Source organism: Chanodichthys erythropterus, chromosome 15 (genome assembly GCF_024489055.1).
Source record: "Chanodichthys erythropterus isolate Z2021 chromosome 15, ASM2448905v1, whole genome shotgun sequence".
NCBI classification, from domain to species: domain Eukaryota; kingdom Metazoa; phylum Chordata; class Actinopteri; order Cypriniformes; family Xenocyprididae; genus Chanodichthys; species Chanodichthys erythropterus.
In genome coordinates this window covers 34433969-34449036 of record NC_090235.1, presented here as the reverse complement: position 1 = coordinate 34449036, position 15068 = coordinate 34433969, and the positions used below count along the sequence as shown (strand labels likewise).

The 15068-nt window shown below is 36.7% G+C and overlaps 1 protein-coding gene across 5 annotated transcripts in view; it reads left to right on the top strand.

The window, feature by feature from the left end:
* Window positions 1-15068, top strand: part of phactr4a (phosphatase and actin regulator 4a) — a 63205-nt gene that overhangs the window by 46019 nt on the left and 2118 nt on the right. For 2 of the 5 annotated variants that reach the window (XM_067361797.1, XM_067361796.1), the window contains 9 exons: window positions 140-634; window positions 6537-6668; window positions 7903-8398; window positions 10049-10296; window positions 11257-11413; window positions 11500-11555; window positions 11651-11712; window positions 12255-12392; window positions 12742-12818. In XM_067361797.1, the coding sequence (XP_067217898.1) occupies window positions 140-634; window positions 6537-6668; window positions 7903-8398; window positions 10049-10296; window positions 11257-11413; window positions 11500-11555; window positions 11651-11712; window positions 12255-12392; window positions 12742-12818 (1861 nt within the window). The remainder of the gene's footprint in view (window positions 1-139; window positions 635-6536; window positions 6669-7902; window positions 8399-10048; window positions 10297-11256; window positions 11414-11499; window positions 11556-11650; window positions 11713-12254; window positions 12393-12741; window positions 12819-15068) is intronic. The other 3 variants (XM_067361798.1, XM_067361799.1, XM_067361800.1) reach the window with 3 other exon arrangements.

The following is a 15068-nucleotide window of genomic DNA, read 5'->3' as shown; positions in this document are numbered from 1 at the left end:
TTAAAGCACTCCTGCACCTCACTGCCATTGCTATGCATGATGTACTTGTGCCTGCCATTTTGAATGTTCTGTGCACTTGTGTGTATTTTTTTAGCTGTGTTTATGTATGTTTGTGCATGTGTCTTGTGCTCACCATTAGGATCACTGGGTGTGCGGTTTGTTCCTGAGCCCAAACCTGTGTGTACCTCCACTAAAGAGTCACAGCCACCCCCTAAACAGGCCATTCTCCCTCCCAAATGGCTGATGGCTTCTTCCTCCTCCACAGAGCTTCCTCCAGTCCCATCCTCATCCCCCTCCTCTTCGTCATCATCGTCATCTTCAACATCATCCTCATCCTCTGCTCCGCCCATTGCTAAGCCTCCTCCTCGGACTGTATCTTTAAATGTAGACGACTCCTCCCGCACTAATCCCATTCCCCCTGTAACAGCAGGAGACCGTGAAGTCCCGCCCACTGTTCCCACCCACTCCACCCCACCCAGCATTCCTGCCCACTCCACCCAACCCACCATTCCTGCCCACTCCACCCAGCCCGCTATTCCTGCCCACTCCACCCCTCCAGCCCCTACTGCCCCTAAACAGCCGCCAGTGCCCCCTCCCAAACCTGTCCATCACAACAGCAACACTGCACTGCAAGGTGAGTCAATATTTGTCCTGTTTTTTGGCTTCTGCTCCAAAGCTTCAACTGTAAATTGTATGTGGCTTCATGCTGCTGTCTTCAAAGACCTTAGCCAGAGTAGATGCGACTGTGAAGGATGGAAGTACGTCCCTTTTACTGTGTCTAAAATTCCTTATACAATAGATCAGCTGGAACTTCTATAGTGACTCTAAATTTTTGTAAAATGTTTATCCTGTGAGTAAATGTTTTTGTGAATTAAAAAAAATATATATATATTATAAATATATATATATTTTTTATCTTTATTCTGTAGTTATGAATGACTAGGAAAACCATGAAAAAGTAATGGAAAATTATTGTTCCAAAGTTGTGGGAACCGTGTCGGGGGCTGGATACATGAAAATTCATTTAAAAAGAAAGAAGTTTCTTTAGATAAATTCCAAGTAGTTTGAAAGAATGTTCCTAAGTGCAAATATAAGTCTTTAAGAATTTTTTTTTTTTTTTTTGTCTTGAGAAGAAAACGTCAGGCTTTGGTGTTATCTGCTGGTATGGCAGTTCTTGCCATAGGCTCGCTGATCTAATTAATGAAAAACACCTCAAAGGCCGTTTTTTTGTGCTGCCTGCAGATTACATAAGCACTTGTTTCCACCACAGAATAAAAAAAATAAAAAGGTAATTGTGACGCTAACTTTTTTCTCGCAATAGCGAGTTTACATTTCACAATTCAGACTTATTTTCTTAGAATTGCGTGAAGAAACTCATTATTAAAAACTCATTATTGTGATGTATATGTGACTTTTTTTTTCTCACAATTGTGAGTTTATATCCCACAATTCTGACTTTTCTCAGAATTGAGATATAAAGTTGTAATTGTGAGTTACCAAGTCCCATTCTGAGGGAAAATGTAAGTTTGTTCACATCTAGCATTGCAATTGTAAGTTTATATTTCACAATTCTGACTTTATTACATGCAATTGCGAGTTTATATCATGCAATTCTGATTTTATAACTCAGAATTCTGAAAACAAAGAATTATAAGTCGCAGTTACCTTTTTCATTTTTTTTTTTATTCTGTGGCGGAAACAAGCTTCCATATTTTTTAGTTCGCTTTGCATTGTATAGTTATTTTACAGAGCCTGTCTCAGGATATAGTGGCCTTTTGCATTCATTTGCCATCTGTCTTTCTCGCACATTCTAGAGTGAATGTGTCCTGTATTTGTGTGTGTGAGTGTGTGAATGCTACCAGAGTGAACATGCCATGTATTGCATGTAAATATAAAATTTAAAACAAGGTCCCTATTTGAGACATTTCTGTAGAGTTGTTGCTGTATTTCAAATTCAGCAAAAAGTCACCTCACATTTACTCATGGACAATCAATGTTTACATGATGTTTCATTATTGTAGCATGTTGGAGGTTATTTACAATTTTTTACAAATATTCTTTTCAGAAATTACAATTTTTATGTTTTTGTTTCTTGAACAGTCTTAAAAGGGTTAGTTCACCCAAAAATGAAAATAATGTCATCTATTACTCCACTACAGAACACAAATTAAGGTATTGTTGATGAAATCCGATGGCTCAGTGAGGCCTCTATTGAGAGCAAAGGCATTGAAACTTTCAAGATCCATAAAGGTACTAAAAACATATTTGAAACAGTTCATGTGAGTTCAGTGGTTCTATCTTAATATTATAAAGCGACAAGAATACATTTTGTGCGGCAAAAAAAAAAAAAAAAATCAACTTTTCAACAATATCTAGTGATGGCCGATTTCAAAACACTGCTTCATGATGCTTCTGAGCTTTATGAATCGTTTGTTTCGAATTAGTGATTCGGATCTCCTATCAAACGGCTAAACTGCTGAAATCACATGACTTTTGGTGCTCCGATCCACTGATTAGATTCGTAAAGCTCTGAAGCAGTGTTTGAAATCGCCCATCACTATATATTGTTAAAGTTGTTATTATGTTTTTTTTTGGCGCACAGAAAGTATTCTTGTCGCTTTATAGTATTAAGATAGAACCACTGAACACACATGAACTGTTTTAAATATGTTTTAGTACCTTTATGGACCTTGAGATTTTCAATGGCTTTACTCTCAATAGAGGCCTCACTGAGCCATTGGATTTCATCAACAATATCTTCATTTGTGTTCCGAAGATGAATGAAGGTCTCATGGGTATAGAACGACAAGGGGGTGAGTAATAAATGACATTATTTTCATTTTTGGGTAAGTGTTAAAAGTGTTAAAACAACAAAAAAAACGCATGTTTTTGGGAATACAAAATATTCTTAGGAACCCTAACCTGCACAAGCTGTAAGCAGCTGGGTCTGGACTATCACCATATATAGTGTACATGGCCTTGACTGTTATACAGTGGCTTCCTTACGGATTGTCATTCTGTAGATAGTTTTCCATCCTGTGTGGTCATACTGTGGTTTCAGAGTTTACATAATCAGCTATATCGTTTCCTGTCATGATTTGACTCAGTACGGATTTGTGTTTAATTCATATTTATGAACAGAGCTTAATTTTATTGGTGACACTTCATTCACCAGTACACCAGTACTCACCAGTTTACTCATTCTCATGACCGAGACCTGCATGATTTCCATTATTATGTAATTCTGGTTCAGAGTTAACAACTTTCAGAACAGGTTTGTACAGATATTTAATCTGAGAATATTCAGTTGTTGGAGATGACTTCTGTAAGTCATTTTATAATTCAGCATTTATGCATTTTGGAGGTTTTGTAGCTCTAGAAATTAAAAGTTCATCAAGACAACTCCATACATACTACTGTTTTATACTGTAGGTTATTCTTTTACAATCAGCTGTAGTAGTAGCTTAGCTTGGTGGTATTTGTCATAGCAGTGATAAAAGGAATGAAGTTTTATCATTCAATTTTTCACACATGCATACTAAATGTAAAACTTTCTCTGGCATTTGACAAAGAATCTGAACTGACAGGTGTCAAATGTTATTTATGGGCTTTGTATGTTTGTAATGTATAGCACAGTGAATAGAAACAGTAAAGTAGAGGGGGAAAGAGGGGGGATGCTTTGTTTCCATAGGGGCATAGCAACTCTAAATGTTACAAGAACTTTATTTATTTATTTATTTATTTTTTCCCCACCAGAATTGTTAGTTAATTATAGATGATGGCTTATGTGTTGAGTAAGTCAGATGTGTTGTGTCTGCTGCTCCCTCCCTCTGAAGCAGAGAGATGAGTTCCAGCGAGATGGGCAGGCTTAGACATGTCTCTTTGCTGTTTGTGCTGCTGTGCTCTTCACAGCTTCATATCTCACAATACACCTGTCTCCTGAGTGCTAGAGCAGCCCTGGCTTCAGCCCACAGTTCTGAGGAAATTTCTGAGAAAAAATTCTCAGCTACACTGACACAGTGTTGTAACTAAGACAGGTTTTAAACATGGTGTTTCACACCAAATCATACAAAAATGACACAAGTAATTGCACTTGGGCAACGGATGGAAATAAAGTGGAAATGGATTTTTTATTTTATTTTAAAACTCCAAAAATGCAGAAAGTGTTCTGTGATGGGTAGGTTTAGGTTATTGTAGGGCAGTGGTCACCAACCTTTTTAAGCCCAAGATCCCTGACCTCGACCTTTTTGAAAGACAAGATCTACTTGATATAAAAAAGACAGCCCAGATTGTATTTAGTATTTTTTTTCGTGGTCAATGTAGATTCTGATTTATTTATTTATTTTTACAAGCAAATTGTCCGATTCTGATACTGGTTGCAGATATTTATTATTAATATTATTATAATAAACAAAAATACATAGCCATTTAAAATTAGAGGGAACCACTGATTTTTAATCACAATCCAAACAAAGATGCTACCCACGTTGCATGAGCAGTTGTTTTTTATTTGAATTAGATTTAATTTCAAGATTTAAAGCAAAAACAGAACAGTCTGACTTTATTTTTGTGAAATTATAAATGCTACACACACACAAAAAAAGCATGAATCAAAAACAGCAGGCTGAATGAGATGCAGATTCACTCTCTGACAGCAGGTGGCGCTTATGGAGCAACAGTGATACAGCGTTTCCTTGGTTACCGCTGTAAACAAAGCTGAAATGCGCTAATAATTAAATACTTTATTCAGAGGTAAGAGGAAAATAAAATGTCATTGCCATCGAAATCTTCCTGAAGACTGATCTCATTTTAGAGACCCCAATTCAATATTTATATTTTCTTCCTATATTTCGAGCATCGTGAACAGTGAGCTGCTCTGCCTGCTAAGTTACAGAATTTTCTCCTCTTCGCGTCCGTCTTCAGCATCTCTGGCCTCTTGTTAACGGCCGTTTACAGACTCAGACATAATGTGGGCTATTTACCTTTATCTGTCTGTCCCAGTAGCTCCAGAAAATAACATAAAAATAAATACAAAAATGCAGTACAAAGACTGGAGAAATGTAATGTATTTTTGTACTCATATTTCTGTTATTTTCACGAGCTACTGGAACAGTGATAAAGATCGACCAGTCCATCGCGATCAACGGGTTGGCGACCACTGGTGTAATGTTCCTATAGGACTCAAGTGTCTCTGTTTGTTCTCCATAGCAGCTGATGCTCTGTTTGCTCTCACAGACATGAGAACTCCCTGTTCTTTTGTCCTCTGACTTTATCATCAGTACAATAGAGCAGTGATTGCCCAGGGTTTTTTTTTTTTTATCCACCTGGATTCCAGATGTATTTTTCCCATTCATTTTTTTCCATAGACATTTCAGAAAATCTGTTAGTAAAGAGTTGTAAGCCACAAACCAATTCACGGATGAAAATAACTGCCTTTAAATTTTATTTAGATGTTTGATTGAATCAGTGAGTTCAGTCCATAATTTACTGCATTCCTATGCTGTTGATTTTCTATAGTTTGTTTCAGTAGATTTTGTGGATTGACCTCTCAATAGATCTCACTCTGACAGCTCTAACAGTGTCATTGAGGAAAGATAACTTTAGACATGCTGTGGCCCAGTGGTATGAGAGGCAGGCTGCAGCTGCTTAAGTGTTAAAAACACAGTACACTACCCCTCTCCAACAGGATCTATTTATAGACTCCCTAGTCCAGATACCAAGACAATCCCATTTCAGTATAGCCTACTGCTGTACCATTTAAGCAATTGAGTGTTTTCCCCCAAACTTGGTGGAGGTTTGCTGAACATTTTTCATACTTTTATTTAAATCATAATATTTCTCACTTAATTTTTAGCTAAGTTCCTTTTAAGCCTACTTGGACACAAATTAAGTCACATAATAACCACCAGCTTAAAGCTGAAGTGTGTCCTTCTGGACCACTAATGAACAAATAGAGTTGCAAATAATCTAAAATGTTCCCTGTCTTCCTTCATACTATTGCTAGCCAGATGATGACGTTCATCATTTACTCACCCTTTTGTCTTTCCAAACCCATTAGAGTTTTGTTCATGTTCAAGAGACAATATTTTAATGAAACCTGAGAGTTTTCTGTCCCTTCATTTGAAAGTCCATTTAAAACAAAGTGTAATGTTAACATACAGGCATTGTAAAAATCCATATGAACATGACCGCTTTATATGATGAACAGATTTCATTTAAGCTTTTATTTAAATATAAACATTGTTCAGCGAATATTCATAGAGCACTCAAAAATGGTAAACAGAAGATCAGCCAAGCTTGCTTGACACACAAAAACAAACCTCATTGGTTCTTTTGTGTCAAGCAAGTACGCTTGAGTTCAGTTTACCATATTCAGTGAGTCTTGATCAATGTTTATATGTGAATAAAAGCCTAAACTAACCCTTTAAGCAAGATGTTTTAATAGGTGGCACCTGTTGAACTAGACCAGTGTCCAACAGTGCTTGTGATTGTTGTATGAGATGCTAAAAACATATTTCCCTTCATCCACCCCAAAGCGTCAACATTACAAAGATATTACAAAGCTCCACCTCCTCAGTACTGGACAAGTTGGAGACAGCAGGGAGAGTTTGGAGTCTATCTTTCCCTGCCCACCTACCTCAGCCAAAGGGTCACTCAGCTCCGCCCAGGTAGCCCTGGTGTCTCCCCATCCCACCAGCTGGCATGCATGTCCTAATGTTCCAATAACCTCACAGAGTCATGCTTTTTTTCACACCCATACTCAACATCTCCATAATTCTTCTCCAAATCACTACAATGACTGAGAATGAATGAATAGAATTCAGTTCATCATATTCAGAAGATGTAACAATTACATGTAACCAGTGTAAAAGATGACCAATAACCAGTAATGAAGATTAAATTCAGACTCAATCTGGATGCATCCTGTATACTAACGTTTCACCCTCTCACAGAACATACAACTTGACTGAGCGTCACTCAACAAGTATTTTGGAGTAAGTCTGGAGGCAGTGGCAGTGTGCAGTGTCTAACATTGAGTTTTTGGCATTCAGTGTGGAACTGGCCGGCGTTTAAGCACGCAACCACGTTAACTCAGACGTGAATGCTTGGCTGACACATTGCAAGTGCATACTTAACCTGCACTGTCTCAATAATTAAATGGGCGGTTATTTTCTTCACACGTCTGAGCTGATATTCTCTACAATAACGCACATTGATGAATCATGCACAACAGGACTATGAACATGTATTAAGAATCTAAGAAGTGTCAGTTTTGATTTCATGTTCACAATAACTAAGGCCTGATTGAGAAAGTTGATGTTTAAAACCAAGTACGGTAACTGTATTCATTTCCACACCAGTGCAACTTTCTGTATACCACTATAGCTTTATTATAAGCACATGCTTTATCATTCATAAGCTTGAACATAATTCAGACAATATTCATGTGTCGTTATCATTGCAGCTAGGGTGTGGACATTCCTTTTCTCATAAAATTTGGAAAATTATTGGAAAATATAGGTATTGTTATCATTACAGTTATTATCCTTCGTGTGAATAGGCCTTAACTTTGATGTTCATTATAATATCCCTTGTGACAGCATTCAGAATGTAGTTTGTTCTGAACAGTCCTTTATGAAAAGTCATGGTTTTCTAGCTAGAAGCCTTTCTCTCTTAGAAAATTAGAATCTATTAAATATTATTATCTTAAATATGAAATCCTGTATTAATTAAACATCTTGTACTAATACCTGATTGATTAATTCCATGGCATGTGAATCAATATTTAAGCTGATAACATACTAGCTTGGCACTTTCGTACAAACTAATTTGTTGTTGTCACATGTGCTTTAACACTCTTTTCTCTGTGAAGTTCATTTTGATTTTACTTTTTCTCTACAGTGGATCCTTCTCAAGTCCCAGTTACAGTCAAGCGATCTCCTCCCGTTCCCCCAAAGAGGATGACTCCTGTGTCCAAACGCCACTCAGACGACTCCTCAGCCAATCAGCCTGAGCCTCCTCCCCCAGGCCCTACCTCCATCCCAGCCCCTGCGTCTGCTCCGCCACCTGTCCAATCGGATGACAGCAAAAACTCAAACTCTGATGTACTCACTCCTCCACCAACCCATATCCCGCCTTCCCCTCCTCACTCCCACCCAATTCCTGAAGTCCCCCAAGTGGACCCACCCAGCCCCACCACAGAACCACCCTCCCAGCCGCCCTTACCTCTGCACATTCGCATCCAGAGAGCCTTGAACAGTCCAGGCCCAGTCCATCCTAACCCGGAAGGATCCCAGCGAGCTCACTCACTTCTCTTTGAATTACCTCCAGACTTTCTCGCTGAGGCTCCAGGAGGGGGGCGAAACTCGCTTCCTGTCACTATCGAACCTCTGCGACTGTAAGTGTGCATATCAGTTTATCTCAGAACACATTGTTCTCTGCCCTTGGACTACTTGTAAAAGATTGAAAACCTTGAACTTTTTATACCCTAGAAAGAAATATTACAAGGCTCAACATTAGTCACTTCCAAATCGCTCGAGTCAGCATGAAAGACAATTGACAGTTGTCACAAAATTTTGTTTTTAAAATTCTTGCAATTTTAAAAAGTCTTTCCATTTTAAAAATTCAAATGATTTTAAACCATTCAAGCCCATGAAGACAAATTGAGTTCTCTTTCGCATCTTTTTGCACTTGAACAGACAGATACACACAAAATTATGTAAAAATATCCCATTTTGCGAGTATCCTCGTAAGCACAGTTGGTAATGTTGTATGTGAACGTAAACGGTTGATGTGTATTAAAATGGGTTGTGTATTATATTGGATTAGTGCACTAGGTCTTAAAGTGACAACAGTTTAATATACTGCTGCTGACTGTCATTAATGTTAATCAAACAACAAAAGACAAAGAGAAAATCACTCATTGCTCCTGAATGATTACTTTTGTAGCTTCAGCATGAATCGGATTAATCGTAGGGCTGAGTAAAAAATATTGATTTCTCGATTTTAATCTATTCTCAATTTTACAAACTGATATCGATTCTTAAATCCCAAGAATTGATTAGTCTGTTTTCAGTTAATGAATGAGCAGAATATGTAGTGCCTCCCATCCAATAAATCACAATAATCTTATTGCTTTGTTACTTTTGATATGAAGCAAAGTCTCAGATTTCAAATGACATCCATCTTATTATAAAATATTGTTTTGTTGCTATTTAATGTGGTGTGACAGATCGCTTTAGCGCCTCAGTTAAAGAGAAGCGGCAGCACGGAGCGCATGTGAACATCCTCTCCTCCGCTTTAATACCATCTGAAGGAATGTTAAAATATACAGTACAACTTACAGAAATCCGTATCATGTCTCGTGTAATAGCTCAGTGTTTCAACCTCGGAAAGACTTCAATAAAACAGCTTGTAAACAGTGTAACGTAATGTCACATTTATCTCAGAAAAGCATAATCAGTGACCATAAACTCATTAGTCAGCTAGAAAAGTGTACTCTAGAAAGCAACATTCCGATAAATATAGCTATCCACTGTTACATATTCATTATGATTTTTAATGTTCTTCAATATTTAGTGCATGTTTGAATAAATTGGTTATGACAGCAGTGATTTAAATGTTTATATTTAAAAAAAAAAAAGATTTACGTAGAAATATGATTATGTAATTCTAAACTTTATTTATAATAAAAACAACATTGAGTGTAATTTAAGTGTTTGTATATAAATAAGTTAATTTAACCTTCAATATTATTATAGTAGTACCAACTGACTTACATGTGTAGTTTACTGCATTAGTTGAGAGATTTTTTTTCCTCTAGAAAATTTGCCATGTACTGTAACTGAAATACTATATCCAAAATAATCGATATTGAATCAAAATTGTTATCATGTCGAATCGAAAGCATGTGAATAGAAATCAAATCCAATCGTGAAAATTGTGTCAATACCCAGCCCTAAATAATATTTAATTTAAAGAGTTAGGGTTAGGCTATTGTGTTATTTTACATTCGATTATTTGATTTCTGTACCTTTATATTGTTTAGACCTGAGGATGATGATTTTGACATTGAAGAAGAGCTGCAAAAGCTGCGTCCTGCCCCTCGGCCCGCACGACAGCTGGAACTGGAGCCACGTAGCCGACGCGGTCTGGTGGGAGACCCACGAGTCACTGTCATTCCTGAGGACACAGGACCTGGAAACAGTGAGGACGAGGAGGAGAGCGATTCTGACGGACCCATCAATTACAGAGATGATGATGAGGAAGATGACGATGAGGAGGATATTCCCATAAGTAGGATACTTTAATTTTGTCTGACCAGCCAAATGAGAGTGATTTAGTAATGTTGTACCTGTCCTGCCGTAATATGTATAACATTACCAGTATACCATTTTTTAAAATTTTTTATTTTTTATTTTATTCAGCTAGGATGCATTAAATTGATCAAAAGTGACCGTAAAGGCATTTATAATGTTACAAAAGATTTCTACGCCAAATAAATTCTATTCATCAAAAAATCCCCCAAAAATCAAATTTCCACAAAAGTATAAAGTAGCAAAACTGTTTTCAACATTGACAGTGATAAACAAATGTTTCTTAAGCAGCAAATCAGTATATAAAGGCCTGTTCACACCAAGAACAATAATAATAAAGATAACGATAACAGTAACTACATTAGCATCCACACCAGCGCATGATACTGATTCAGTTTTTGCGTGTGCTGCAGTTTTGTTGTCTGCTGCTTTAAATTCTTGAGCCTTAAGCTTTTTAAAGCAGAATGGATTCTGATTGGCTTTCAATGTTTTTAATCGTTCATCAGCTGGAGAGAAAAAAAATACATTTACATTCGATATTGATCCTCTGTGTAATTATTGTTATAGTTGTGGTATGGACTGTGGTATGCTATTATTTTACATTTAGAGTGATTTTTAGAACACAATCTTATTACTACGCTACACAAACCCTATCTTGTTAAAGTTATTGTGTGTGAACAGGCATTTAGAATGATTTCTGGAGGATCATGTGACACTGACAACTGGAGTAATGGCTATAATAGTAGTGTATTTTTAACCATCCTTGGTGGAAATTATATTCATATACTATCAAACTATTTGCCAACAGATTTCTTATGTCAGAGCATTTTAACCATGTATGTATTCGATCATGTATGTTACAACTTTGCTCCCGCATAACATCAATATAATGTTACAACACACATAAAACCTAATGAGGATTATACGTGTATCTCGTTAGGTGGTCTTGCGAGTCGTGTGAAGCGAAAGGATACTCTAGCACTAAAGCTGGAGCGTCAGCAGGAGAAAGAGCAGTCTCAGGACCAGGACGACACCACCTGGACCAACAAAGAGCAGTGGGAAGCTCTCCGCAACAAGATCGGCACCACCCTCACAAGGTCTGCCTGTGTGTTCAGGGGGCTTTCATAGGGTCTTTCATGGGTCTCCTTTCCACACTAACACTGTGTGTATTTTGTTGTCACAGGAGGTTGAGTCAGAGACCCACCGCACAAGAACTTGAGCAGAGAAATATCCTACTAGGTCAGTTACATCCGTGTTCTAGTCTTTCTGTAGCTTTTGGTAGTTGTAATTTTTTGTAAAGATTTTCTTAATATCTGCATGTTCTTCTGTTTCAGCCAAGAATGAAGCGGACCGACGGGCAGAAAGGAGCGAAATCAAGCGCAGGCTGACCAGAAAGGTTTGGAGGGACATTAATTACTTGACTAATTGTGTTTGATAAGTATAATATAAGTATAATATAAATATAATTATCTTATAGGCTGCATTTAGTTGATCAAAAAATGTAAAAGTAATATTATGAAATTAAGTATCAGTTTCTTTTAAAAGAAAAAAAGTACTAACCCCAAACTTTTGAATGGTACTGTATAAATTTATGTTTGGTTCAAGTTATGAGAATCAACAGTAATTTAAAATTATAATTCAATTTAATTCATTTGATTTACCCTTCTTATCCTTTTCAAAAATAAAAACAGCCATAATCCCAGTATAATTCAAAATATAATATAATAAATATTAAAATAAAACAAGTTTGTTCACTACTCGCTTCTGAATTTTTAACTATCAGTGCATAGTGGACAAAAACTACAACTAGCCAAGTTGCATAAACAGTTACACACTGCTTCTAATAGTGGCAAAAATATTTTGAGTGAGGTGCAAGTAGGTGCTAATCTTAATCTTGTAAAAGCATGAAAGCAAATATTGTTGTCTTTATATCTGCAGTTGTCACAGAGGCCCACGGTAGCTGAGCTCCAGGCCAGAAAAATCCTGCGCTTCCATGAGTATGTGGAGTGCACTCATGCTCAAGACTATGACCGACGTGCTGACAAACCCTGGACCAAACTTACACCTGCTGACAAGGTTTGACTGAATTACTGGTCTCATCTGCCCCCTTGTGGTGACCAATATAAGATCATTTCAGTTTTATCTTAAGTAAATTGTAGTTACATAAAATCCTTTGCGCATAATTGAAAATGTCTGCAGTCTTAACAACCAAGACCTATTTGCCAAACAAATCTTATTTAAAAGGCACAATGACATTGAAAGATGCTGTTTTTCAAACATCAACCAACCTTAAATGCTTGAAATTTTATATTGATTTGACCACATAACATCATCAATAAGACGTAGTTCTATAACACAACCCAACCTGTGAAATTCTGAATGTTTAGTTTTTTCTTTCTCTTTACTTTTGTGTTATTTCCTCTAGGCGGCCATAAGAAAAGAGTTGAATGAGTATAAGAGCTCAGAAATGGAAGTTCATGAGGACAGCAGGATATACACCAGGTCTGACACTTTCAACACTTTTTTTTTAAAAATTGGAATAAATGATCATGCTTACACACTCAAGAATATTCATATATTAACTGGAATTTGGTCAAATTCTTCACATAAACCCAGTTGCTAAAACCTGAATAGCCATAAATATGTTTCAAGACGGTATATGGCTATATTAATTTCTGTATCTAAAACCTCATTTCCACCAAAATTACCCGGAACAATTTGTCCCAGGAACTTTTTTCCCCAGACCTGTTGCTGATTGCGTTTCCATAGCGGTCTAAAGTACCGTGAAGATAAGTCTGGTGATGTAGGACTGCACACGACTTTCCAGTTCCCGTTGGATTTCGTCCTCCGCATATAAGCTTAATAAAGCCTGAACCTCGTCGTTGGTCCATCGGTCAAATTTTTTAAACTCCATTGTTGACTCGAATAGCGAACAACTCTTACTGCACGCACAGCAATAGACTTTAAAAAAACGATGGTTGAAATAAAATGCTGTGTGGGGTCAACCAATCAAAATGCAGCGTGAACTCAACCAATCAGCATGTTCAGCGCCCAAGACTTTTTGAGGGGAGAATTTTTACCCGGAGCTTTATTTAGACCCTGGTTCCTGAAGTCGAAACACACCAAGTACCACCCCAAAGACCCTAGTTCCTGTGGTGGAAACGCGGTTTTATAGACACCTAATTCAGAATATCCACATGGGATCTACATTTGTATCTGTATCTAGAGAACCATTTAAAAGTTTAGGTCGGTAAGATTTTTTTCATGTTTTTGTAAGAAGTCTCTTATGCTCATAAAGCTGCATTTATTTGATCAAAAATACAGTAAAATCAGTATTATTGTGAAATATCATTACAATTTGATGCTCAAGCAACATTTCTCAATATTTTTTGTGGAAACTGATACTTTTTTTTTCAGTATTCTTTGAAGAATAAAAGTTCAAAAGAACAGCATTTATTTGAAATAGATATCTATTGTGATGCTATAAATGCCTTTACTGTTATTTTTTGATTAATTGAATGCATCCTTGCTGAATAAATGTATTAATTTCATTTTTTTTTTAAATATCGTACGAACCCCAAACTTTTAAATATTAGTATACGTATAGAATAATTTTTTTTATTAAATAAAGTGAAAAATGGAGAAATGCAGAGCTGATTGATTGAGTTTATGGGTTGGCCACCATTTTATTCCCAGACTTCCTTTTTTTCTGGACAAAGCCTATAATTGTAAGATAATCTGCATGTAAACATGATCATTGTCTCCAGTTCAATTACATTTTTATTTATAAAGCACATTTAATATCAACCTAAGTTGACCAAAGTGCTGTACATAAAGTAAAAAAAAAGAAAGTAAGAAAATCAATGTAAGAAACATACAAATTATAAAGAACTAAAAGCGTAAGATAAAAGCTACTGCAAAGGCTCTTTACAGGTGAGAATGTGTAACCAACAAAAGACAACCATTTTGGGATCTGAGTGATCTGGAAGTATTGTACATAACAATCAAGTCAGAGAGATATTTAGAAGGTAAATTGTTGAGAGCTTTATAGAAAAATAACAGAATCTTGTAATCAATACAATATCGGATTGGCAGCAAGTGCAAAGAACATAAGATTGGTGTAATATGGTCTCATTTATGGCTGTCTGAGAGTAGACAGGCAGCCGCATTTTGGACCATTTAAAGGCGAGAGATGGAAAAAAGAGTTAACCTGGAATACAAAGAATTAAAGTAGTCAAGTTGTGTTGAGGTAAACGCATGAATAACAGTTTCAAAACTTTTCCTGCTTAAAAGTTTAGTTCACACAAAAATGTAATTTATTATTCACCCTCATGTCGTTCTACACCCATAAGACCTTCATTAATCTTCAGAACACAAATTAAGATATTTTGATTTAAATCCGATGGCTCAGCGAGGCCTGCATAACCAGTAATGACATTTCCTCTCTCAAGATCCAAAAAGCTACTAAAACATATTTAAAACAGTTCACGGGAGTTCAGTGGTTCTATGTTAATATTATAAAGTGATGAGAATACTTTTTGTGCGCCAAAAAAACAAAATAACGACTTTTCAAAAATATATAGTGATGGGTGATTTCAAAACACTGCTTCTAGGGCTGCACGATTAATCGCATGCGATTGTCATGCGTGTCTCATCAGTAAAGCCGGTTCTGTGATTAGCGGTAAATGTCCATCACCTGCTTTCAAATGGAGCGGCACTTAATATACAGAGCCGTAGTTCGTGGACAAGCTA